We start from the raw sequence: 27,821 nt of genomic DNA on the forward strand, positions 1-27,821 counted from the left end.
GCACGGCCACGGCTCCCGCTGCCAAATTTCCGGACCGGCAGGGAGCCGCGCTTGGCTGGAGGCTGAGCTCCAGGGAGGAGGAAGCGAGCGCTCCGCTCGCAGGAGCGGCCCGGGCTCCGCCTCAGCCTCCAGACTCGGGCCGCGCCGCCGGGGACAAGCTGGCCAAGTCAGCGCGGCCGGGGCGGGGCCCGGCTCTGTGACCCCAGAGGAGCTAGAGAGGCTGCCGATTGGCGGCCGCTCTTGGCTCGTGACGCGCTTGTCGTCGGCGCTGGCGGACCGGCAGGAAGTGCTATCCCAGAGTTCCGCGCGGGCCCCGCCTTTCCGCCGGGGCTGCCATCCGCGGGCGCAGGTGAGGCGGGAGCGGGCGCGCGAATCCGCGTCCATCGGGCGCGGGCCGGGGGCCGGCGGGCGGCGGCGGGGCGGGCCGGGGCTCGGGCGGGCTGACGCGCTGCGCTGTCCCCACAGACATGGCGATCCGCTACCCCATGGCCGTGGGCCTGCACAAAGGCCACAAGGTGACGAGGAACGTGTCGAGGCCGCGGCAGTGCCGCCGCAGAGGGGTGAGTCTCGCCGGGGGGCGGCGGGAGTGCGGGGCTGGGTCCCTGCGGGCTCCGGTACGACTCCCCGAGCCCAGCGCGTTGAAGCGGGAGGGAGCTCGGCCACTGCTCAGCAAAGGGCGGCGCGCCACGGCCTCTTTCTTCCAAAGACCGGGGATCGGGGCAGGTGGGGAGGACTTGGGTTTGTGTCTGGGTTTTTCCCACTGTTCTCCAAGGGGGACACGTTAGAGAGGTGCTCGCTGATCCTGTCATCGATTAGTGAAATAACTGAAGTAGCAGTACAGTGATGAGGGATAGCGAAAGCCTGGTGCGCTGCCAATAGTTTCACCCTTCGCATGTTGAAGCTGCTGCAGAAGTGAGGATTCCTCACAGAAGAGACCCAGGGTGCTCATACAATTGCTGCCCGCTATTACAATCCTCACAGTGCGAACAAGTAAAGGTGTAGGTGCTTATACTGGGATAAGGAACCCGAACATGCAGAGTTTGAGCCTTGGAGCTAGAACTCAGAACAGGCTGTTGTTCCTGATCCACTTGCTTAACAGGAGCCCTACAACCACTAGGTTATCAATAACTTCACTGAACCTGCTATGCGGTATTGCATATTGGCATGCTCAGAATATTTTTGGATTAATTTTAAGGGGCTTAATTGCAAACTGACCCACTTGAAGTAAGGCTGGACCCTTGGGTTAGCTGCACCCTTGTGCATCTACCTGTAATAGTCTCTCAGTGCTGCATGCTGAATTGTAGAAATAGGGGACATCCTGGATGGTGATGAAAGCAACTGATCTTTGGGACAGTTGGAAAACCAGAGAAGCCTAACTTTTATGTTGCCCGTTTGTTACTGCTAAGTAGCACTGCAACATCAGCAGTTACTTAGCCAGTTGAAAACCGTGCAAAACAAACTGCAGGTAACAGTCGAAGTTTACCAAGTGTTCTGGGGAAAGGGGAAGCTCAGAACTGGAAGAACAAGCGTTGTTTTGAGATCGGGGTTTAATGAAGTTCACCTACATTATACCTGGCTCAGGCACTCTTGAACTGTGTCCACTTGAATGCAGCAAGCAGATACTTGCACCTGCAACATGAAACAAAGAATTGCAACTGGCTGAGTTGCTCTGAGCTCAGCTCTTGCCACAGTTACTCCTCAGCGCTCCTTTACACACAGCATGCATGAGGCCTAAACCAGTGCCACAGCTGAAGGTTACTGAAAAACCTGTTTTCTTCCCCTTCGTCTCAAAAGCTTCTGACAGTTCTGAGGTTTACCTCTTCCAAAGCTGCTATGCAGACATGTGCCATAGTGAATGAAGTTGGCTCTAGGTTTGGGTGCAGCATAGTGTCTCGTATATGGGCATCCTTAATGAACTGATGCTTCACTTGATGGGAGTCTATTGTCTCATGGGGACAGACAGATGTCACTGATACTATGGTATTCTTTTCAAACCTTACTTCTGTTTCTGCCTCTGGTTTCTGTGTGTCTAGAGTGTGTCAGAGGTATCTGGAATGTCATCTTACTGCTGCATAACAAATCTAACATGAGCGGTGGTGGTCTGTTTAACAACCAGGGTATTATTTTTGGAATTCACAGGTTAATACAATGTAACACATGTGGAGAGAGGACTAACCAGCATAGAGCTGTGCTTGTGGAGAGAGTTGCAGGTGCAACAAGATGTGGTCACTGACAGTTGTTGGCTAGATCAGTGGTCTCCAAAGTGGGGTACACATTGGGGTGCAGGAAGAAAATATTAGAACTTCTATTTATATTAATTTTTTTATCTAAAAAAAAAATTAAGCTTTACTAATATTTAATATATGGATTGACATTGGTGCCCTCACTTGGTCCCTATGTCAGATGGTCATGTGTCATATACTGTACGCAAGTAGTACATGTATGTAATTTATAAATAAATATACACATACTGGGGGTGCGTGCTCAAAAATTTTTTTACTGATAGGGGTGCGCGATCAAAAAAGTTTGGAGACCACTGGGCTAGATAGTGTTTGTGTATTTGTCTCATTTGGCAACAGAGCAGAATGTCAGTAATAGAATTACTAGTAAATCTGTTGTGCTATACTATGTCTGGCTAAAGAGCTTGGTAACAAGTCAAATTTTAAATCCTCATTTCAAAACAAGTACTTAGGGTGTGGAGTTAGCAGCTAGTCTTAAATGATTCCTACTATTGTCACTCTTATTTTATAATTGAATTATAGTTGCCTGTAATACAAAGTCTAAATCCTAGGTCTCATTAAATGACTTGTTTTAGTAGCCTTATTGCATTTAGGTTATGCCAAACCATTTATGTGTGTGTGTATGTTCTTTTTCTCCTTTCTCCCCCATACCCTTCAGCGCTTGACCAAACACACCAAGTTTGTACGAGACATGATCAGGGAAGTCTGTGGCTTTGCTCCCTATGAGAGGCGTGCTATGGAATTGCTGAAAGTTTCCAAAGACAAACGTGCTCTGAAATTCATAAAGAAAAGGGTAAGTGACTATAATGTATTACCCCAGGGTATGAAAGAACCTTTGTTGATTCCTCTTGCCACATTACTCCAGGCAGAAGATTTCACACTGCAGGAGATGTGGTCCTGCCCTTGCTCATCACTTTAAGCAGTCACTAGCCCAGCTTGGGGGAAGAGAAAGGCAGGTATGGTATATAGCAGCTGCTGTAGTTTTGGAAGTGATGATCCAAAATCTGTTCCTCCATATTGCAAAGCTAGTGTAGGGAAGAGGAATGTGGAACGGGTGTGGTTTCATCCAGTTATTCAGGGCATTTGGAATGGTATGAAACCTAAAACTATCCTGAAAAGTTGAGAGTAGGAGACTTCTGCCTCTTCCTAACAGTCCTACTTGCAGGGGCAGTGGAGATTTGATTGAAGGGAGAGTTGGATTGATTGAAGGGAGGGCTTATCAAATTGAGACATAGTCCTTATTCAAGCCTAAGTGTGTTGTGTACACTGCAGCCCAGGCTTTCTGTCACTGACAGAATAAGACAAGGAAAAGGTGAGGACCTACTTGTGCTTCTTGTCATGGGGTAATTGCTTACTATATTGCTTTCTTCTTTACATAGGTTGGCACTCACATTCGGGCCAAGCGAAAGCGGGAAGAGCTTAGCAATGTCCTGGCAGCTATGAGGAAGGCTGCTGCCAAGAAGGATTAAACTGTACAAATTTCTGTAATTCAGTAAAGTTTGTTCAAAAAACTCCAGCAGCGTGGTGGTTTACTAGCAACTCCCAACTAGAGAGAGCATTTTCTTTAGTGACTGGGGATATTTTTCAAGCTGTACAAGATATTGAAAGAGTAACAGAAGGCATATTTTTGGTGCTTTGATAGAACATGGAATTGAGGTGTGGGGTAACAAAAATGTTGCATTTGTGAACAGGGACACAGCTCATTTTGCTGAACCTAAACTTAAAATGAAGGAAAAGCTAATTTCTTCCAGGATGTCGTGCCCTTCCCATCAAAGGGACTTTACTATCCATGGTGTGGGCTAAATTCAGTTTCCCCTTAAATAGTAAAGTTCATGGGCAAAAGGCAAACTTGTCTCACCCCAGGAGCAGGTTCTTGGTTGACAATGTAGTTAACTTCCCCCCTCATTAGATCACCTGTTAAGTGTCCCTTTCCCTGCTTTGTTAAAAACTCCTCAATTCCTGTTCACAAAAGCAGCCATCTCTTCAAACTGAGTTTGAACAGTGGCTACTGCAATGTCTTTTAAATTGGGTGAGTAGGGACAGGTAAGCAGTTGAGCAAAAAAGCTTTTATTTGTAAGGGGGGGGGAAGAGAGGAGTAGCCTCTGTTCTTGGGGTGAGACCTACTGAATCGTAACAGCCAAATGCCTTTAAAAGCAGAAGTACCTTGTGAGCCTTGCTGGAGTATGGATTAATACAACTGCTGAGCAGTGTACATAATGATTAATAGAGGCTTGTTAACAGCATGAGCAATAGACCTCAGTAGCCAGAAAGCAGACTATATATGACCTGAGCAGACATGTTGGAAAAGCTAGAACTTAGTTTTTGGGTACCTCTGAAGGCCAATGGTGAGTAATGGGTACAAAACACCAGAACAAATTGGAGTGACTTGATAACCACCTTCCCCCATCTCGCAGAAATGTCACGTCTGCTGAGAACTGGATGTAAATGTCACAAAGAAGTTTAGTGACTGGTGAGACCTAAGAGACCCCTGATCTTCAGAGGCATAATTAGATCTGCTGTGTGATCTATCTACATGATTACACTTTCTGCCCTGCCAGCTGTGTAATGGCAGGAGGTGCGATTATGGCATCCAGCATCAGATTGAATCACACCTTACTGCAGGTGCTGGCAGAACCTGGGATGCACGGGTAAGTAGTATGCCCTTACAGCTGGGGGCTTGCAGCCTTATATACAGCTAACAGGCTTCCATCTGTGAGAGTGCTCCCGTTGTCCCCATGGGTGGGGGACTATAGCTTTTAGGGTCTCCTGGCTGTGAGGATGCACCCTGTGGCTGGAAGCCTGCCTCAGCTGTGGTGTCCCAGTCAGCGGTTAGATCCCAGGCTCTGGGGTGCGCATGTTCCCCCGGCTGGGAGCCCCAATCCGCTGATGGGACCCTTGGCCACAATTTCAATTAATGTGACTCATTCCTAGCACACCAAAGTTATGTTTTATGGAATAACTCTTCGGTATTTCCTTTAATTAGTTTATTAACTGATTGGATGCGTGACAAAATGGGATGTTGATTAACTGGTGTAAGATGAAGATGTGCCTTAAGATGCAAATGGTATGACATTCAGTATTGATCAGTATATAGAGCAGTGGTCTCCAAACTTCTTTGATCACGCACCCCTATCAGTAAAAATTTTTGAGCATGCACCCCCAATATATTTATAGAAATAGAAGTTCTAATATTTTCTTCCCACACCCCAGTGGATCGTCCTGCACACCACACTTTGCAGACCACTGGTATAGGGGGTCTTGGGAACCCCAAATACTTTGCACTGAGCTGGGGCTTATGTTTCACATTGGTACCATGTTTGTGAATAAGCTAACTAGCACCATGCCTGAATGGGCTGTGGATGTTAATGCCTATGCCTGTTTGTAAGCAAAAAACCTGGAAGAGTTGGTTTGGTTTTGTTGGGTTTTTTTTTTTTTACTGAGAACTGAAGCCTGGGGTCTCTTCATTACAAGTAAGGTCTTCACGGTGGTAGCATAGCATCACAGACGGCATGCCTTGATGGGGTACTGTGATGTGTACTATGTACCTTGATGGTTCACCAGCCATCCAGACTGCATCTGATGTGGTTGGTACTATTTCACCCCTATGGAATCTGTTGCACCTGAAGGCTATTTGTCTACTGGTCCTGAATTAAAAAGAGTTCATGATACAGCAGGAACAGCATAGTTGGTTCTCTGCGGAAAAACTCTTAAGGAAATAAAAAACAACATCAACCCACTCACCTCAAGCACATACTTAAAACATAAGTTGTAAACTGGCTAGCAACACATGATCTCACATGTAAAGCATAACATAAGCTGTAAACTGGCTAGGTGTAGCCACTATTTGGAGAAGGACCTCTTTTCAGTGCAGCTCAGGAATTGGGCATGAGCTGGTTTCTTCAAAGAGAGTAGGGATTTCCTAGATAACTTTAGTGGGGTACTGTAGGCTTCCCAGGCACACACCAGAGTGGCTGCACACCACCCCCACCTGCAGTTTCCCTCTGCTATGGAGGACCTGGTTCTAGGTTCATCTGAACAAGTTTTCTGCCATTGCAATGTCCAAGGCATTGCTAAACCAAGGCACAGTGCAGGATTTTTGTTTTTGTTAAAACCCCTACAGAGAGTGATTTATGACTGTGGTTGGGGAGCAACAGGGTTGGAATAGATGTTCTTGTGGATCCATTTGGAGAAATAATTGCCTGTGAATACAGCTAGGGAAACCTTTCATTCCTATGCTTTTACTGTAATGTAAACAAATGCTTTTCGGCAGTTACTGTGAAGGAGCTGGTGCACAATGAATTCACTTTGTAACTTGTGCACATAGGCTCCCAGCTCACTAGAAAGCAGGATTGCTATAATTAGAGTATACATATAGGTGCCAAATCTGGAAAGCAGACACAAATTACTGTAACATTTCAAGAACTATTTAAGGATATAAAAAGGGAACTACTGAATTAGTGCAACTAATAGTCTGCTGATGCCTTCTAAGAATACAGGAAAAGTTGTGACTAAACAAAAGGAGAGCAGGTTGAGGAATCTATTGGTATTAAAAATAGTGAATGGGATGCAGTGTCCCTTCTACCAAACTAAGAAGAGCTGAAGGAAACTGAATCAGCTACACGGTGTCACAGTGAAGAAGTGAGCTAGGTTCTGGATCAGCAAGTGTCAGAGCTGACCTGCCAGCCCACAGATTCTGCTTATGGCTGACTAGACATATTCTTGTCCTTCCTTCCTTTCCTATGCCAGCTTCTCTCCAGTTGTATCAGAAGGAACAACAGCTGCTGTGTGGCTGGGGCAAAAGCAACACGTGCTCCACGCCCCAAGCTGGAGTGGAGCCAGAGGAAAAGGAATGATGGGAGGGGGCAGAGGCAGCAAGGGGCAGGTGAGCAGGCATGGTGGGGGGGTAAGTGGCAGAGGGGTAGGCAGGCACCTGGGGGACAGGCAGTGGGGGCTCAAGGGGCAGAAGTCATGCCACTTAAATCTCTCGCTGCCTGTCCCCCTGCCACAGTGGTGGGGGGATCAATTTAAGATGACCCTCCAATAATGAGATTCTATACATGGACAATTTATAAATGTGTTATAGTTTTCCATATATAGCATCTAATTATTAGAGGTTGTTTTAAAATTCAGAGCTGTCTTGGATTCAGGTAAATATGGTAGATTAAGAGGACACGCTTGCTGGGAGGAGGCCGCTGCCTGGTGCGGGGCAGGTCAAGCCCCCGCCCAGGCCCCTACTTGGCCCAGCCCCCCCAGGGAGAGAGAAGAGAAGGAGGGGGTACTCACCAGTCCCCCTCCTGTAGGGCAGGGCCCCCCAAATCCCAGGCAGGGCCCCCCTGGCCTGAGAAGCCAGCGTCCCCCAACGGCAGGCCCACTGCGCATGTGCGTAGTTTAAAAGGGCCCGCCAAACGGGAAAAAACCAAAAAAAAAAAACCCAGTGAGGTAGGCTCCAGAGCGGTGAGAGATGCGCGGGTGAAGCCCGCTGCGCCCCCGCTCCCCCGAAGCCCCCCAGACACCCCCTCAGCAGCCGCCGAGCCCCCTGCCAACCCCCAGCACAGCCGGAGGTGAGCGGGCTCGTGGTGGGAAGGGGTTAACTCCTCGCTTGCTGGGAGGAGGCCGCTCCCTGGTGCCGGCCAGGTCAAGCCCCCGCCCAGGCCCCTACTCGGCCCAGCCCCCCAGGGAGCCGCGTGACCGGAGCTGCGCGAACAGGCGCCTTCGCGCAGGGGAGGGCGTGGGAGGGCACGAGACCCTGCCTGCGACCCCCACCCCCCCAGCCATAGGCAGCCTACCAGAGGCATGACACGGATGGGCACGCGCCACACCCTGAGGGTCCCCTCGGGCTCTGCGGCCCCCCCATCGGGCACCTCAGAGACGGCCACCCAGACGGAGCCCGTAGTCCCGGACTCCACGCAGACGGAGCCCCTGGCTCTTGGCTGCGGGGGCTGCCTGTCCCTTTTTCAGGCTCTGGGGCCCGGGAGCATGGCCACCTCCCCTTGCAGGGTCTGCTCCCTACTGGGGTCTCTGGCACACCAGCTGGAGGAGCTCCAGGCCACAGTCCAGAGACCGCATGCCATCAGGGACTGCGAGCAGGAGATCGACTCCTACTGCCAGCCCCTTCTCCCCCGGGAGCTGCAGGGGAGAGCTCCGTCTCCCTCCGCGACTAGGGAGGACTCTGGGACCTCCCGCTCTGCCCAGTCAGGGGCATGGACCAAGGTGGTCAAGGGCCCCAAGGCCCGCTGCACCAAGGCCCCTCCCTCTCCGGAGCTTAGCAACAGGTTCGCACCCCTTGCAGCCCCGGCAGAGCCTGCTCAGTTGCTGGCTCCCGCAGGCAACCCAGGCTCGACCGCAGCTACTGGCCCCGCTCTCCCCAAGACAAAACGAAAGTTGTTTGTTGTGGGAGACTCCATCCTGCGGGGGACCGAGTGGGCTATCTGCTGCCCCGACCCCTTAGCTTGGGAAGTCTGCTGCTTCCCGGGGGCCCGCATCCGAGACATTGCGGAGAGGATCCTGCAGCTCCTCCGGCCCACAGACCATTACCCCATGCTCCTTATTCACGTGGGCACCAATGACACGGCTCGGAGCACCCCCAGCCAGGTCATGAGGCGCTACAGGGAGTTGGGAGCGGGGCTTAGGGGTCTGGGAGCTCAGGTGGTGTTTTCGTCCATCCTCCCAGTCTCGGGCTATGGGCTGAGGAGGGAGAGGAGGATCCACGTGGTGAACCAAAGACTGCGGAGCTGGTGTCATCGGGAAGGCTTTGGCTTCCATGACCACAGCCCACTCTTTGGCGAGAGAGGCAGCGAGCTGCTGGGAGGAGATGGCCTCCACCTCTCCCCCCTGGGGAGGAGGCTCTTCTCAGCCAGGCTGGCTGACCTGCTCCACCGGGATTTAAACTAAGCCCGCTGGGGGATGGGGGGACTACCGCCACTGCTGGCCTGCAGAGCGACCCTTGCAAAGCCAGCGGACCAAGGCACTTAAGGGAGCCCACCCCTGCCCCAGCCCTGGCACAATCTGTGGGCAAGGCAAGAGCCCCCAAGGGCACACTTGACTGCCTGTACACTAATGCCAGGAGCCTGGGCAACAAGCAGGACGAGCTCGTCCTCCTGCTCAGTGCAAAGAAATATGATGTCATTGGGATAACGGAGACCTGGTGGGACTCCACCCATGACTGGACCACGGGGATAGAGGGCTATACCCTGTACAGGAGGGATCGGGTTGACAAAAGGGGCGGGGGTGTAGCTCTCTATGTCAAGGAAAGCTACATGTCCCTGCAAGCTGATGTTGGCGACCGGCATGGACAGCTAGAGACCCTCTGGGTAAAAATTCGTGGGGAATACGGCACAGGGGACACAACGGTGGGAGTCTACTACAGACCTCCCACTCAAAGTCCCGAGCTTGACCAGGAGCTCACCCGGGAACTGACTGAGGCCGCTTGCTCCAGGACCTTGGTTGTCATGGGTGACTTCAATTACCCGGACATCTCCTGGGAAGATCACTCAGCAAAATCTGAGTGGGCACAAAGCTTTCTCTCATGCGTGGATGACCTCTACCTGGCTCAAGAAGTCTATGGGCCAACAAGAGGCAAAGCGCTGCTCGACCTGGTACTGGCTATGGGGGATGACCTAATCGGCGACCTAGTGATCGATGGGAAGCTGGGTGACAGCGACCACGAGCTGATCACCTTCACCATCCGCCGTAAAGCTGGCAAGTCAGTCAGCAACACAGAAGTCCTTGACTTCAGAAAAGCCGACTTTGACAAGCTCAAGAGGCTAGTCAGTCAGGCCCTCAGGGACCATGACCCCAGGGAGATGGGAGTTCAAGAAGAGTGGTTGCTTCTCAAGGAAGTGATCCTCAGTGCACAAGCTAAATCTATCCCAACACGGAGGAAAGGCAGCAAGAAGGCACAGCAGCCCCGCTGGCTCTCCAGAGACCTAGCGGACCTCCTGTGGCTAAAAAGGAAAGCCTACAAAGGATGGAGGATGGGATTCACCTCCAAGGAGGATTACTCCGCGCTGGTCCGGTCCTGCAGGGACCAAACTAGGGAAGCCAAGGCTGCAACTGAACTCCAACTAGCTTCAGGCATCAAGGACAACAAAAAGTCCTTTTTCAGATATGTGGAGAGCCGGAGGAAAAGCAAGGGCAATGTTGGACCCCTGCTAAACCAGATGGGGCAACTGACAACTGATGCCCAGGAAAAAGCCAACCTATTAAATAGGTACTTTGCGTCAGTCTTTCATCAGTCCCATGGGATGCCCATGCCTGCTATGGGACAGGGAAATCTGGGTGAGGGGGATCCCCTACCCTCCATAAATGCTGACCTTGTGAAGGAACACCTTGAGAAGCTGGATACCTTCAAGTCAGCTGGCCCTGACAACCTGCACCCCAGGGTACTCAAGGAGCTGGCGAGTGTCATAGCCCAGCCCCTGGCACAGATCTTTGAAAACTCCTGGTGCTCTGGTGTAGTGCCTGAAGACTGGAAGAAGGCCAATGTGGTGCCGATCTTCAAGAAAGGGAGGAGAGTGGATCCAGCTAACTACAGGCCCATTAGCCTGACTTCTATCCTGGGGAAGATCCTAGAAAAGTTTATTAAGGAGGCCATCCTTGAGGGACTGGCCCAGGCTAACATCCTAAGGGACAGCCAGCACAGGTTTGTTGCGGGTAGGTCTTGTTTGGCCAATCTCATTTCCTTCTATGACCAGGTGACCTATCACCTGGACAAGGGAGAAGAGATTGATGTCATATATCTTGACTTCAAAAAAGCTTTTGATCTGGTATCCCATGATCACCTCTTGGCCAAACTGCCCAGTTGTGGCCTTGGCTCCACCACGATCCGCTGGCTGGGAAATTGGGTCCGTGGTCAGACCCAGAGGATTGTGATTGATGGCAGTCACTCATCGTAGTGCCCTGTGACCAGTGGGGTCCCTCAAGGCTCTGTCCTGGGACCCATACTGTTCAACATCTTCATTAACGATGTGGACATTGGAGTCAGGAGTGGACTGGCCAAGTTTGCCGATGACACCAAACTTTGGGGCAAAGCATCCACGCCAGAGGACAGGCGGGTGATCCAGGCTGACCTGGACAAGCTCAGCAAATGGGCAGACGAGAACCCCATGGTGTTTAACACCGAAAAATGCAAGGTTCTCCATCTTGGGAGGAAAAACCTGCAGCACCCGTATAGGCTCAGCAGTGCTACGTTGGTTAGCACTACAGAAGAAAGAGACTTGGTGGTCATCATTGACCACAAGATGAACATGAGCCTGCAATGCGATGCTGCGGCTAGTAAAGCGACCAAAACGCTGGCGTGCATCCATAGATGCTTCTCGAGCAAATCCCGGGACGTCATTCTCCCCTTGTACTCGGCCTCGGTGAGGCCACAGCTAGAGTACTGCGTCCCCTTTTGGGCTCCACAATTCAAAAAGGATGTGGAGAAGCTTGAGAGAGTCCAGAGGAGAGCCACGCGCATGATCAGAGGTCAGGAAAACAGATCTTACGATGACAGGCTGAGAGCCATGGGACTCTTTAGCCTGGAAAAGCGCAGGCTCAGGGGCGATCTGATGGCCACCTATAAATTTATCAAGGGTGACCACCAGGATCTGGGGGAACGTCTGTTCACCAGAGCGCCCCAAGGGATGACGAGGTCGAACGGTCACAAACTCCTGCAAGACCGTTTCAGGCTGGACATAAGGAAGAATTTCTTTACTGTCCGAGCCCCCAAGGTCTGGAACAGTCTGCCAGCGGAGGTGGTTCAAGCACCTACATTGAACACCTTCAAGAGTAAATTGGATGCTTATCTTGCTGGGATCCTATGACCCCAGCTGACTTCCTGCCCTTTGGGCAGGGGGCTGGACCTGATGATCTCCCGAGGTCCCTTCCAGCCCTAATGTCTATGAAATTGTGAGAAATATTCCACTCCCTCCTCCCCTAACTCAGTTTCAGAAGCAAGCTCCCTGGTGATGAACACACACCACATAGAATTTTGCAAATGCAAAACTGGCAATAAAAGGCACACCACTACAACCACATCGCTACAACAGTGACCCTGCCCCACAATGAAACCATCAGAACCCACCGCATCCATCACAGAATGTGATCACCATCAAATGTAACAAATGCAGTTATGGAAACTGGGTGAAACCACTGTACTACAGAACGAGCTTTCAAAAATGATGAAGTACAGAGGCTGTGGAGAGATGAGCATTTGTAGCGGTAAAAGAATATAGTGCTAGAAATAGTGTACATGCATTCACACCTTCGTGGCTAAAGTGCTCCAAAGTCACTGCAAAGGCATGCTCTCCAGGCAGGGGGTTCTCCTATGCTTCCCATCACCCCCAGGGAAGCCTGATTACCGACAGCCTGTTCTCTCCCCTGCTGGAGAAGGGGGATCACCAGGCAAGCTGTCAAGTGATTGGTGGGAAAACCTGCTGCTGCCCCATGGTTCAGAGCAGCAGCAGCTTTCTGACACCTGGAAGAGAGCCCTTACTCCCACATGGCTCCCCAAGGCAGCAGCAGGTTCTTCTCACTACCCATTACAGTGGCAGCAGGCACAGGTAGGTCTAGGAATTTGAGAAAGGGGGTACAGGAGATGCCACTGGTGCTGTAGGTGAGGTTGCAGCTCCCTTCCCCCACCCCTGCAGGTGGACTATGCCATGTCAGCTGCTCCTAGGGATTTAAGTCACAAAAGCAGGTCAGACTTCCCCCCTCTGCCCCCCCAGTCAGTAGCCCCCTCTCCAGTGCAGTCACCTCTTTGCCTCCCATCCCCCCCCCCACTCCACCAGGGGTTGACTCTGAGCTCCCACTGCTGCTGTCCTCAGGTGACCCAGAGTGGAGGAGCCCCAGGGCTGCTCTTGCCTTGCTCCAGCTGGGGGCTTCAGTAGGAGGCAGCATGGGGTGCTAGGTTGGCCAGGGATAGTGGCAGCAGAGATGGGCAGATCCCCTGCTCCTATACTTGCTCCTAGACCACAGCTGGGAGCAGGCATGAAGCTGGAGCACCTGGAAGTCAACTGCCGCTGATGCCCCAGCTGACTAAGGAACAGGAGGCTCATGTCCCACTCCAACCAGGGACTGCAGGGAGCAGCTGCATGAGGGTGTCTCCCAAACCAGTAGAGGGAATACAGCTGCTCCCTGTAGCCCTTGGCTGGAGCAGGTCATGAGTGGTTCTTGGGCTTTCCCTGATTCCAGGTCAGCTGGGGACAGCAGCAGTAGAAGGGTCCCCTCTTCCTCACCTGCTCCCCACTTGGTCTCCCAGGTGTCCCACTGCAGTCCAGGGCTCTAGCTGTGCCTCAACACCATGGGGGACCCAAGCATCCGGGGCCAGAAGGAAATGGAGCTGCTGGCACATGATCTGCAATGTGGAAGGGGGGTTGTGACCAGGCTACTGCACCCCTCCTGGATCCTCCCCTAGCAGCAGATGGCCCCACTGGGACAGCAACAGCAACAGCCCCTTCCTCCCACCACCCAAAGCCCAGGCAGCACTCAGGGACTCTCACCCCTACTCCCCTCCCACCATCTTTGAAGTGGGATGCTGGGGGACGCTTTGATGATACATGCAGAGTGCATCTACATGTGGCCATATGCCACCCTTGTTATTGTGCTGCCGTTTAGTACTTTCTTTCAGAAGCACTAAAAGATGGCACAGTAAAAGCCTGTACTTGCCTTGTCAGCCAGGCAGTTATTTTTGGCTATGTTGCCATAGCAACGCGCTATAATGAGGAAGCGTGTTGCTACAGCGCTGTAGTTGCGGCATCGCCGTTTCTGCCAACAGAGGCTACGGTGCTGCCACAGCATCTTATATAGATGTGCCCGCAGTGCTACAAAACATAGCTCTACAGGGAAATTCCTGTTTCAAACATCAACATTCCTGTAGCGTCTCCACTATTTCAGTACTGCTATGTGGCAGCGTTGCTAGAAGCAGGGCTATGCAGGGCGCTAATTCACTGTAGCCCCCCTTCTAGCAAGGCTGTCTCCTGCCCCAAGTGCAGCCCAGCCCAACTCCTGCCAAGAGGAGCCCGGTGCCGCCCACGCAGATCCACCCCCCCATGCCCTCTTGGAGTGCATACAGCAGCAGGAACCACCAAGTCCCCGGACAAGCCACTCGCAGCTCCAACCTGTGTCCTGCCCTGGCTGGGCAGCATCTACCCCATCCCAACCCCACTCCCTGCCTCACTGTGGGAGACTGAATCTACCCCCACCATGCTCCTTCCCTCCCCCCACAACAGACTTACTTGCCGGGCTGTGCTCCTGGCTGGCTGCATGTGTGCACGGGGGCATTTATTGGTGACATTATCAGCCACATCAGCCAAAAAAAGCCAAATGCCAATACTGTCAGTTTTCCTTATATTGGTGCCAAACTGATATGGGACCAATGTATCGGTGCACCTCTTCTTTTAACCTTGTGTTTGGCTTAGGCTGTATCTGCTTCTTTCCTAAAAAACTTGCCTGACATTTCTCTCAATTATGTAGTTGGTCTAATAAAATATATTACTAAACAAAGCTTGCTTCTCACTTACATTTCAACACGATTAATCCCTTCTTCCTCAGTAAATCGAATCTATTTTTTTAGCAATTGACATTTTGGTCAAGTTCATTTTGTATACCTACTTTTCCAATTTCAAAATATTTGCTTTGCGTGTCCTAGTCACATTTTCAAACTCTGGCCTGAGTCTGAATAATTGCCATAGGTCTAACCTGAGACTCTGTACTTAGTCTCAAACCATGTTTAACTTGATAGTGATGTACAGTGGCAGGGTCATATTAATGCCTTTTACTCCACCTATAACTTATTGGGATAACAGAAACATGAACATTTCCTAGCAAAATGCAAGCATATGCATAAACCCTTTGCAGTCATTTACACAGCTACTTTCTCTCTTAGGTCTCATTTCAATGTGCAGTTTTTTCCAACTGATTTCCTCAGTGGAAACAACAGTGACATCTTTAGATGAATTAAGATGATCTAAATGATGACACACTTCCCTCTGGGAGCAGTTTTTTGGCAAGACCTGAGCAACCCCACCTCCACCTTTACTCCACTGTATTTTCTTGCTATATTATAAAGAATTAGTAAGTAGAGAATATAGAAAGAGTTCTCTTGAGCAAATCAGAAAAAAACTGTCAGTACTTTCAGAACATTTTGCCCATTTAAAGCATAGAAGACATCCTGCTAGCTCAACCTAAACACCCCATTACAAGCAGGCTAACAATAGCATTCTCCACTAGGAACAGGAATTATACTACTTGAGGTAGAACTGAGCAGGTCCACTAGTGGTGAACAGCACTGTGCAAATACCTGAGGAATCATGTCAAAGCTCAAGCATAGTGGAAATATTTTACTTAAATCATAATTCACTTTGTATTTATACATGAGAAATACTTCATTCTAACCAAGGTGGTGGTAAATTAAGCCATCATCCATTTAAGTGGCTGCGCAGCAGCAATATTTATGCTTCCTCTTGTTTCTGGACTGGGGTAAAGCAGTCAGGAACAGACCAACTTTCAATACGAATATTTTAGTCAACCTCCAGAAGAATCAGGTTTTGAAAATACTATGTCAAATATTTCTTTATAGTGTTCAACAAAATGCACTTCTAGTCCCTCTGTAATGAAGTCAGCAAGGTCATAGTAGTCCTTCTTGTTCTCTGATGGAAGAATGATGCAGGTAACACCAGCTCTCTTGGCCTAGGGAGGAAAAAAAAGTTATCTGGACTGTGGTAGAAAGCATGTTTAGCAGTCAATTCTCACTTATGTTTTGATGTTCATCTCAAAAATTGCATGTCCTCTTGACTGTGGCACAATTTTGGTTTGTAGTGAGAAAAGTTAGGATGTGTGAGGATGGTATTAAGAGGCTGCTGTTGTCAGTGGCTAGGTAGACTCTATTTTAACCCACTACTAAATGGAAATCAATATTACCTTCAAGGAAAAAAAACTGGCTAATCTCCTTGTAAAACCATAATACCCACACAATCTTCTGGATGTCACTCAATGCGGACGCTCTCTCCACTAATTCTTGGTTAAAACATTACAGAAAGCAAGGCAGAAGGCAGGACAGGGTGGCATCTTAGAGACTAACTCATTCAGAAAGACATGAGTTTCTGTAGGCAACAACCTACTACTACTCTGGATGTTATGAAACTTACACCTTTCTGAACAAGTTAGTCTTTAAGGTGCCATATCTTCCTAACTTTTGCCTGACTTCAGACCAACATGGCTTAACTACAACTCTCTCAAACAGAAAGTAACAATTAGTGACACATACTGGAACAGATTATATAGCACAATATAGAACTAGAGATTATAAAAGAGTTCAGAGATGTTAAAAGAGTGGAAAAAAGTCTAAATTAGTAATCTACTCAGATACTTTCAGACTATAAGGAAGATGATGCAAAAATATTGCAAGTGAACCACTGACTGGTTGTGTGACTGATGTGAAGTTCAGGATCTGGTTTTGATGAGCACTGGGTGACAGTGGAAAAGGACACTGTCCTAACAGGATGGCTGTCTTCTCACAGATAGAGGAGCTAATCTCCTCTGGTGAAACTTGCTGACACAGTGAGGAGAATGATAAGCAGCGATAAAAGATGTGTCAAATATGAAGTTGCAACAAATTCAGTATGTCAGGAACAAGGTGAAGAGTGATGACAAAGAGCATGAAAAGCTTTTCAATTGCTCTATATTAATTTTAGGGGCTGCATAATAAAGAGAAAAAATGAAAATGCAGGAGAAAAAATGATATAACTGGTATAATTAAAAATCTGATGTAGGCTTCATAATGGCGTTAACCTGTTCAGGAATGGCAGAGTGGGAAAGAAAGGAGTGTGTGGGGTGGCACTTGACATTAGCAGCCCAGTTTAGTTACCCCTTTTTAATAATAACTCATTCAGTTATGTGATAACACACTTCTTCAAACGAATCACTTCAAATCTAAAACAACCTTGATTCAAGTGACCATGAGTTTAAAACGTAAATTCCTAAATAAGGTTTTGTGTTTCAAAAGAACCAACTTTATAAACAAAAGGAAGCAAATGGTGATATTGACTGGAGTGTGGACCACAGACACTTAGTTACATAGTTTCATAGTTGGTAGGGTCAAAAGGGACCTAAGCAGATCATGACCCCTGCCATGGGCAGGAAAGGATGCTGGGGTCAAACGACCCCAGCTAGCTGGTTGTCTAGCCTCCTTTTGAAGACCCTCAGCGTAGGAGCGAGCACCATTTCCCTTGCAAGTTGGTTCCAGATCCCTGATCATGCAAGTGACCCTCCTCTGGACCCTCTCCATGCTGTCCACATCCCTCTTGAAGTGTGGCACCCAGAACTGGATGCAGTACTCCAGCTGCGGCCTGACCAGTGCTGCATAGAGGGGGAGGATCACCTCCTTGGACCCGCTCATGATGCATCTATGGATGCATGACAAGGTGCGGTTAGCCTTCCTGACTGCGTCCCCACATTGGCGGCCCATGTTCATCTTGGAATCAATAGTGACTCCAAGATCCTTTTCTGCCTCTGCACTGACGAGAAGGGAGTTCCTCAGCCTGTAAGTATGGTGCTGGTTCTTTCTCCCCAGGTGTAACACCGTGCACTTGTTTGTATTGAAACCCACCCTGTTCTCATCCTCCCACCTCTGTAACCTGTCCCTCTCTTCTAACGCGCTCACTTCTCCCCACATCTTAGTATCATCTGCAAACTTGAACAAGGTGCTTTTCACCTCTGTGTCCACGTTGCCCATGAAGACATTGAACAGTGGGGGCCTGAGGACCGAACCCTGGGGGACCCCACTGCCTATGTCCCTGCAGGTCAAAAATGACCCGTCCACCACCACTCTCTGGGTGTGGCCCTCCAGCCAATTTGCAACCCACCTGATTGTGCAGGCGTTGACACCACAGTCGCCTAATTTTTTAAAGAGGATGGGGTATGAGACAGTGTCAAAGGCCTTCCTAAAGTCCAAAAAGACTATGTCCACAGCAACACCTGTGTCCAAAGCTTTTGTGACCTGGTTGTAGAAGGCAACCAGATTGGTCTCACAGGACTGCCTCTAATGAACCCAGGTTGATTGCCCCTAAGCATAATCTCCCCTGCTGGTCCCTTGCACTTGTATGGACTTAAGTCCTTGAATTCTTACCTACAAAAGGTGAAGAAATAGAAACCTAATTGAAAAAAAGGCTTTCAGAGATGAGGAATTATTGGGATAGAATTGAGAGTTACTAAAAGTCAATCAGTGTTATACTCTATAAAGTACAGTAAAAACAAGTAAAAGCGCTTTTTCAGCTTCGCAGGGAAGAACAAAAAAATAAGTGGGACTGCTATGTAGCAAGGCTGAGGCTAAGACTTGGTACAGATGGCCAAGGAACTTTCCTCTCCGTTTTCAAAAAGGCTGATGATGTTGACTATGGGGTACAGAGGCAAGATGGATGATGAGAATAATGATATAGGTGGGAAAATTACTACAACTGAGCTGGAAAGAAACCCCAAAAGATCTCCATACAATAAGTCACGTTGTACAGGATAGTTTTCAACTCAAGATTCAGAAATAGCTGGCATATGAAATCACAGGTTTGACAACAAGAATTATTAATTTCTGAAGCAGGGAGTAATACAACATGATTGAGAGCATCAAGTGTAATAGTTATATTTAAGGAATGGGGACATAATTCAGGCAATGACACATCTGACCTCACTGGTCTCCAAAGGACTTGAAACATATTTTAAAGAAAACTAAGACATGGAGGTAAATGAAACATGGGATGAACTGCAATCTAATGAAGTTAGATACCAGGAAAGTCTGGCCTAACTTCTCTCTGAAAAACAATTTCCTAGACAAAGGAAACAAAGCAGACTTAAGCAAAACATTTGATATGGACCCGACAGATGTTACATTCACAGGACAAGCTATCCAGAGGGGAAAAAACTGCCCTGGGAATTTGCTCTGCCAGCACTTGCCAGCAAGGGGAGCCAGAGAGCTTCTGGCAGGGGCTGTTAATTCCTTTCCTACACCTTCAGTTGGACTGCTAATGAGAAGTGAGCTCTGTGCTTCCCTTGGAGAAGTGAGCTGCTCCCCAAATCCTTGCACAGAACGATGGAGATCTGTGTGAAGGGTGGGAGAAGGAGGTGCGGTGGGGGCGTGCAGGGCAGGAGTGGTAGAATTCAAATTCTCCTGAAACACCTTAAGAGGTAGGTGCTTCTGCATGTGTTTTTCCTTTCTCTCCATCTTGTCCCTGCCAGCAGCTTTCCAAACAAATTCTCTCCTCCTCTGTCAGATACCTATTGTGTGTAGGTAAAGCATGTCACCTTGACATGTTAAGTGTGTGTTTACACTTTACTTCTCACAGGTAATGCTGCATACAGAGATAATCCCAGGTACTAACAGGCTCTGGAAGTTGAGACAAAATTCAAGAAAGAAATAAGGCACACACTTTTAACACTGATAGCGATTAACCGGTGGAACAAAACTGTAAAGCAGCAATGGATTTTCCATCTTTTGATACCTTCACATGTTTTTCTGGAAGAGATATTTTAACTAGACACAATTTATTGACTGATTACAGAAGTAACTGCGAATTTTAAAGAGGACACAATATACAACAATCTTTAACCAAGGGTACTAAAGGAATTGGCTGATGACATAGCAGAACCACTGGCAGGACTGTTTGAGCACTCCTGGCACTTGGGACAGGTCCCGAGGACTGGAAAAGGGCCAATGTGGTCCCTATCTTCAAGAAGGGGAGGAAGGAGGACCTGGGTAATTATAGGCCAGTTAGCCTCACCTCTATTCTCAGCACAACCCTAGAAAAAAACATAAAGGATCAAATTTGCAGGGGCCCAGGGGGTAACACAATGTTAAGGGGCAACCAGCATGGGTTTATAGCAGGCAGATCCTGCCTGACTAACCTGGTCTTTTTTTATGAGCAGGTCACAAAGTGCTTAGATGCAGGAGTGGAAGTAGATACTATTTACCTGGATTTTAAAAAGGCTTTGTCACAGTGTCACACCCAATTCTTAGAGCAAACTGAGTAGCTGCGATGTGGATTTTTTCAAAGTAAGGTGGGGTAAAAACTGGATTATGGTATGCACCCAAAGAGTGGTAGTGGATGGCCCGGTTTCTCCCTGGAGAGATGTGGGCAGTGGTGTCCCCCAAGGCTCTGTCCTTGGACCAGTATTATTTAATATCTTCATCAGAGATTTGGATGAAGGTGTTGAAAGCACCTTATCCAAATCTGCAGATGACACTAAACTATTGGAGGGCAGGGAGCAAATCCAGGCAGATCTGGACAGACTGGGGAAGTAGGCAGATCAGAATAGGATGCAACTTAACAAGGATAAGTGCAAGGTGCTGCACCTCGGGAGAAAGAATCTCCAACACACCTATAGGCTGGGGGGTACCATTCTGAGTACCACAACCGTGGAAAGAGATCTCAGAGTCCTGGTCAAAAACAAAACTGAACATGAGTCGCCAGTGTGACGAGGTAATAAGCAAGGCTAACAGCACTCTTTCTTGCATCAGCAGATGCATCACGAGCAGGTCTAGGGAAGTGATCAATCCCCTCTATGCAGCAGTGGTGAGGCCACAGATGAAGTATTGCATCCAGTTTTGGGTGCTGCACTTCAAGAGGGATGTGGACAACCTTGAGAGGGTTCCAAGGAGGGCTACTCATACGGTTGAGGGCCTGCAGGTAAGACCCTATGAAGACAGACTGAGGGACCTGAATCTCTTCAGCCTCCGCAAGAGAAGGCTGAGAGGTGATCTTGTGGCTGCCTACAAAACTCATCAGGGAGGGTCAGCAGGAAATAGGGGACACTTTTTTTTACCAGGGCGCCTCAGGGTTACCAGAAATAATGGCCACAAACTGAAGGAGAATAGTTTTAGATTGGACATAAGGAAGAAATCCTTTATGCTGAGGGTTGCCAAAATATGGAATGGGCTTCCAAGGGAGGTGGTGCTTTCCCTTACCTTGGAGGTGTTCAAGAGGAGATTAGACAGGCATCTGGCTGGGGTTACTTAACCACAGCCCTCTTTCCTGCCTGGAGCAGGGGATTGGACCCGATGATCTATCTGGTCCCTTCCAACTGTAGAAATGTATGAATCTATAAAGGAGATCCGACTGGATAATCCAAGGGTCCTTCTGACCTTAATGTCTGTGTCTAATAACTGCCAAATTCCAACAGCATGCTGTCCAATATACCTTAAAATTAGGATTCATTTCAGGGCAAAATACAGGGAAAGCCCTTGGTATTTCAGGGCAAATTACAGGGAAAGCCCTTGGTATTTCTTGAGGTAAACTCTTTATGGTCACCGACACAGAAAATATCTCCATATTCACAGTGTTGAATCTCTCAGTACCCTTTGACACAGCAGACTGCAGCATACTGCAAACTGCTCCAGTGCCCTACAACATACCAGCTAAAGCACTATAGAGATGTTGAACATTATTACAATAACTTCTAGGGCCCTTACCTTTGCCCTTGCTAACATATTGGCAGAGTGCACAGACTTGCAGACAATTACAACCAGAAACAGCACTTACCGCTATAGTTTTCTCCTTGATTCCACCAACAGGAAGAATTTTTCCAGTTAATGACACCTCTCCAGTCATGGCCACATTTTGCCTCACTGGACGATTCATGGCCAGTGACAGTAAGGCTGTTACTATTGTACACCCTGCACTTGGTCCATCCTTTGGAGTTGCTCCCTGGAGTGAAAGATATTTTGACAGAAATGTTCAAACTAAATGAGAAGGTAGGTATGAAATATTCATTGCCAAGAGCACTGTACACAGATCTGCAGCTAAACTCACTCCAACATAATTGTCATTGCTGGGCTGCTACAGAAGCTGAAGAGAGGGTTGCGAGGTCCAGACTAACATATCTGGCTTTGATTGTTGATACCTGATTTACTATGTCAATGATTAGTCGAGGTGCCACTGGTGAAGTCCAAGGTAGCCCTATTAAAAAGGCAAAACTATACATGCAGCTGTAACATTACATTTCAATTTTCTACATATGGGTCATGGGATTAATAGATTTGGGAATGCCACAGATTTTGGATTACTTAGAAGATACAGATTAAGATAGAGCCTCAAAAAGACATGCACCCACTTTGTGAAAGATCATGTACTTTACATAGTCATGGAGAACCATTATCTTGCATCCTTCATGTCATTTAAAGATCCTTTTGTTCTTCATTAACCATGCTTAGGACGGTATGGACAGTCAGAGAGAGGCTTTATGTCCCTCTGACAGTGACAGAGAAGGAATAGGAAAAAGTATAGAAATGAAACAGCAGCACTCAGACAGAAAGTTATTATCAAGCAATTAATAATGACAATTGTTTTACGAAGTGATGACAGCACTTTGAATGAACATGTGATGGGACTGGAGTTTATGTTTTGAAACCTGATGTTCCAAAGCCAAAATAGAAATAGAAAGGACCACACCATACCATATTTACTTGAATATAAGATGACCCTGATTATAAGATAACACCCCCATAATTAGATTCTATATATGGAAAATGTATGAGTTTGATATTATTTTTCTGGTATAGAATCTAATTATTGGAAGTTTGTCTTGAATTTGTCCCTTTCCCACTGCTACAGCAGGGAAAATAAATCTGGGGAAGGGTCAGGCAGCCCCTTTGCCCCCCAACTTCTTCCCCCTGCAGCCCCTTCCCCCTCTCCTTACTGTCAGACCCTGCTCTCTCTGAGCACATGTTAAGTGAGGGACAAATTAAAAAAAAACTAAGCTTGAAATCAACACAGCTGTAGTAATTTGCACATAGTACCCATAGATTTAGTTCACTCAGAATTAATGCATTTTATATTTTCTGAAACTGCTGCAAGTTTTAACACAGATACTCCAAAAACACTTCTTAACTAGTGTTTTGGCACCTACTTACATACAGCACAAACAATTTTTAAATTTTTTTATCTTTTTCACGGCCAAATCAGTTTCAATTTCAACTGAGCAAATCCCGGTAGTCAAATTCTAAAATTTGACTAAGCAGAACTCCATTGTAAAGTCTGTGTGGCTCTACCACTGGTTAAGTATCCTCCCTCCCAGACCCATTGGTCTGGGGCTTCAGATACTCCCCAAACGTAGGTAGACATCCAATGTAAAAAACTCCAGGCCTGGAAACCTTGAGGTTCGGATGCTCCCTGTCTCCCTTAATTGTGATGGCCAGAACCAAATAAATTAATAAGCAATAAATATGTGCTTCTTGGAGGCATTTGGAACTTTTGTCTAATATGAAGCTTGTATTTTTGTAACCCGCAAATGTAACTCGTAACTGCCTGTGGAACTGACTAGGCCTTAAAGACAAAGCTATAGCTGTGAAATTAGCTGACCTAGTAGTTTTCTCGCTCAGAATTTAGCCTTGATGATGATAAAAACTGGATTCAACTGCCCAGCTTATCCAGCACTTTTCAAGAAAGTACATCTCAAAAAAGCATAGTCAGAGAGTTCTGAAGGGGCTGGATTTAGGTGGGGTAATGTTCATTTTAAACCTGAAGATGCTGCATTGCAATTTGCTTATTGGATAAACCCAAGCTTGGGCAGTAACTTATTATAATAATTTCTAACACCTTTTAACCCCATAGGATAACAGCTATAAAGCAATATTATGAATGGCTATATAACTAAAAAATTAGCATAATTAGAATATAAAAGAACACGCATGTCATAGTAACCCTGGGGAAGGACGGAACAGAAGGGTCACTGCTGTCCCATACCCCCATGGATCTCTCTTACTCCCTGTGACAGCGAAGACCAGGTCCTGACTGAGGGGCTTCCACCAGTATCCTTCTGGCAGCCCAGTTCAGAGACATCTGACTTCACTGATTCGACTTGACGTGCATCTTTGAACCAAGGGACTATCAATAAGTTACTAACCAAGTGGGAACTCTTGGTTAATTTCTTTATCTGTTTTATTATCACTGTCAATTTTATTCTGTATTGTTAAGTTTATTAGCTTAACCTTTATTAACTATTATATATGCAAACTATTTCCTGTGTTGTCATAAGTAAAATTCATTCCTTTCTGTAAGTGAAACTTGTCATTTCTTTCCAACATCACCTTCTCCATCCCGAACCAAAAAGCCCAGTGGCTAATAAAGTTGCAGTGCTCAGTCAGTCTGCAACTAAATTGATATATTCACAGTGCTCAGCTGGCCGGTGACACTTAATCCTAACCAAAAAGCCTCACAGGATATTAGTCTGAAGCCCAAAGGCTCATGCTTTACTATATATGTCACCAATCTAGGTCCCAGCACAGTCAACAGTTTTTCAAGCCATGGTGACCCCACAACTCAGCCCTGCCCAGTATGTGTGTACACCAGATACCTCACACAAAGGCTCCATGTGCTAACAAGCCCCCATTCATGACTGGAACCATGTGTTCTTGTCGAAAGAGCTAAGAGAGCTGCAAAGGAAGATGTAGGAGCTAGTAAAGGAAGCCACAGAATGAAGACAGGTATAAGAACAGCTAGAAAAAACACAACAAGAGTTAGAAAGGTGGTTTAAAAAAAGACAAGAGAGAAAATATTTTTAGCAAAAGCACCCACGAGAAAACAAAGAATGGCCCTGGGACTTTTCAGCTAGAGAAAAGATGACAAAAGGAGAATTAAAATCACTATACAAAAGCAGTAGTACCTAGGTGGAAAAAAGGGGAGGTGTTAGAGGCAACAAGATTTTATGAAGAGCTATATCAGAAGGAGACAGACTGAAAGAAGATGAAGGATTTGCTGGAAGAGACTGAAGAGAAAGCAGGGGAGGAGGAAACAAAGAAGATGGAAGAAAAGATAAAGGAAGAGGAGGAGTTTAACAAGTAGGAAATCACCAGGAGCAGACAGGCTGCCTATGGAATTTCAAGAGAAGTTTTGGGCATGGGTAGGGAGGGATATAGTGGAGGTTTTTCAGGAAATGGCAGGAACAGGAGAGGCAGGGAAAGATTTTACAAGAGGTCTGGTGTCTTTACTCTTTAAGAAAGGGGAGAAGGAAATCCTGAAAAACTAGAGATCAATTATACTCCTTAATATGGACTATAAGTTAATGGCCAAGACGTTGGCTTTGAGGATGAGGAAAAACCTCAAGAAGATAATACATGAAGACCAAGTATGAGCAGTAACAGGTAGAAGGATATCCAAAGTGATCAGACATGCACTGTCCCCCACACAAGAGAGGAAAACAAAAGAGTTATAGCAAACTGTGATTTAGAAGAAGCATATGACAGTAGATCATGAGTACAGATTTGAAGTGCTAGGAAAAGTGGGGGTCCCACTGAAATGTATATGTTGGATAAGGTTATTGTATAGAAAAGTGGAGCGTCAAGTCCATATTAATGGGCACCTAACTGGGGCCTTTAAAACCCATACAGGGGTAACACAAGGGTGGCTCCTGTAGTCACTACTGTTTGTGTGGCATGGAACTGTTAGCGCAAAGAATAAGAAAGCATAAAGTCATAAGCAGAGTACAGATACTGGGGGTGGGGAGGGGGGAGGTAAAATGCATACTATACATGGATGATAAAAAAAGGAATAATTAGAGATAAACTTTTGATAAAAAATGTGCTAAAGCATACATCAGTATGGCGAAGCAACAAGAGCTAAACTAAATAGGTTGAAAAGCACCATAATGGGAGTGGGGAACTGGAGGGACTTGAAGAAATTTGGCCTTCAAATGAAAGAGAGGGAGATCAGAGTGCTAGGGATCCCAATGGAAGCTGAAGGGAAAGGTGATACAGCATGGGAAAAGGTGATGGCAAGGATACAGCAAATACTTCACTTATGGTCTGAAAGAACATTGTCCTTTGCCAGAATAGTAGCGGTGGTTAAGGCTGTGCTACTGCCGATCATTCTATACACAAGAATTGTAATCCCACCAACATGGCAGCAGACAGCAAAAATACATAGGGAAATCTGTGTGTTCTTCTGGAATGCCAAAAAAGAAAGGTTGCCTAAAGCTGCACTACACAGAAAACTGCACAAAAACAAGACAGATGAGGGGTTTGGGGGCTGCTGGATTTGGGAATGTTTGTCCATGCAAAATATGTAAGCGCAATATGCGAGGCAGTAATGGAGAAAGAGAGGAAAGCAGCGAACATCACCTGATTTCATGCAGCTGCAATTTTGAGAACATGGGGAATATATCAGACCTCTTTGAAGAGTCCATGGGCATGGCGACCACCGATTTATTACATCAGGATGGAAGGATTAATGCGCAGGTATAAAATAGGGAAGGTATGGCTGGAGGTCCTGAAGGATCATAAGAAATTGATGAAAGTGGTAAGGCAGACAGGATGGCGGTTGTGGAAAACTTCGCAGAAGAACAAGTGAAGAAGGTGTGGAGATTGGTGGCAGGTAAACAATTAAAAGGGGACCATGCTGACCTAGCATGGATGATTGCAAATAATATCTTGTTACTGAGAGAAGTGCAACACAGATGGGGCTTAATGAGCTCATCTAATTGCCCAAAGGAGAGGTGTGGGGAAGAAGAAACAGTGGAAAGCGTTTTGGTAGTCTACGTATGCAACGGGGGTGTGGAAAGAGGCCTGCCACTTTCTGTGTGTCACCAAAATAAACCTGTTGTTAAATGCTGGAGATGATGCTATATGGACTCATACCACAGGGACTTTATTAGCATATGTTAAAACTAGTTTATAGAAAGTAACTCTGGGTGTGTAAGGGGCTAGCTTTCACTGAAAGAGTGCCTGAAGCTTGGGCTCCATGAACTGAAATACTAAATCACTTGGAACAAGGACAGGATTGGAGAGAAAGAGGCAAAGAAGTGGAGGAGAAAGGACTGGACACACTTGTTTCACTAAGTCAACAAAAAGGACTGATGGGAGGGGTAGAGAGTTTCAGGTAGTTACTGAGGTAACAGTCTTTCATGGGATTCTATATGAAGAAAAAGATTTCTGTAAGGGTTTATTTTTTGTGGGAAGTTGATGTCTGTTGTTTAAGGGTTTAATATATGTAGTTGTATGTTTTTTATATGTATTTGTTTCTGTGATATGATTGTTTCTTGTTTTGGTAAAACAAGAATGCTCTTGTGTAGCTTTGTAAATGTAGGATAAGTGTATTTTTAATAACATTTGTAAAAAAGGTTCCCACCAGCACTGTTGTCCAATATAGGCCATGTGTTTTATGGTCCTGCTCAATGTTGGTTGCATTAAAACAACATCATAGTCATTTTCCATTATTGAGCACATGCTGTTTTAGCAGCAGTTCAAAGGTAGTATTTTATGTGGTTTCCTTTTATGTGATTTTAAGACAAGGCACTAAACTCATCTTCTATTTGAGTAAATACAGTATACACAACACAAACCACAGAGCTGGGGAGAGGGGGGGAGAGAAGACAGACTGGATATCATTTAATGAGAATAAAAAAAAATGGAGACCCATAAGAAAACCAGTCGTGAGCTAATGTAATGGCAGCTTAGTTTTAAATGCAAGAAATATCACTGAAAAGCAATCAAGGAAGTGAAATACATACTGAAAGGAAAAATAACAGAAAAATCTCAAGTTATAGATGCAGTCTTTCAGGGAATTAGCACTGAGACATAACAACTAGTATTCAAAGAATAAGTTATAAAAGTATGGTGTCAAA

The 27,821-nt window shown here is 47.0% G+C and overlaps 2 protein-coding genes across 2 annotated transcripts in view; one reads left to right on the forward strand and one right to left on the reverse strand.

The window, feature by feature from the left end:
- Nucleotides 1-223: 223 nt before the first annotated feature.
- On the forward strand, nt 224-3,756 carry RPL36 (ribosomal protein L36). Its single transcript, XM_090027812.1, has 4 exons — nt 224-349; nt 466-560; nt 2,899-3,033; nt 3,620-3,756. Exons 2-4 carry the CDS (start codon nt 468-470, stop codon nt 3,707-3,709), a joined length of 318 nt encoding a protein of 105 aa, XP_089883938.1. The 5' UTR covers nt 224-349; nt 466-467; the 3' UTR covers nt 3,710-3,756.
- An 11,788-nt stretch (nt 3,757-15,544) lies between these two features.
- Nucleotides 15,545-27,821, reverse strand: part of LONP1 (lon peptidase 1, mitochondrial) — a 73,206-nt gene continuing 60,929 nt past the window's right edge. Inside the window, exons 17-18 of the mRNA XM_090027263.1 lie at nt 21,746-21,910; nt 15,545-15,908 (exon numbers count right to left, since the gene is read on the reverse strand). Of these exons, the coding sequence (XP_089883389.1) occupies nt 15,744-15,908; nt 21,746-21,910 (330 nt within the window). The 3' untranslated portion in view covers nt 15,545-15,743. The remainder of the gene's footprint in view (nt 15,909-21,745; nt 21,911-27,821) is intronic.

The sequence above is a fragment of the Crocodylus siamensis genome, chromosome 14 (genome assembly GCF_052110815.1).
Source record: "Crocodylus siamensis isolate JL-2025a chromosome 14, ASM5211081v1, whole genome shotgun sequence".
NCBI lineage: Eukaryota > Metazoa > Chordata > Crocodylia > Crocodylidae > Crocodylus > Crocodylus siamensis.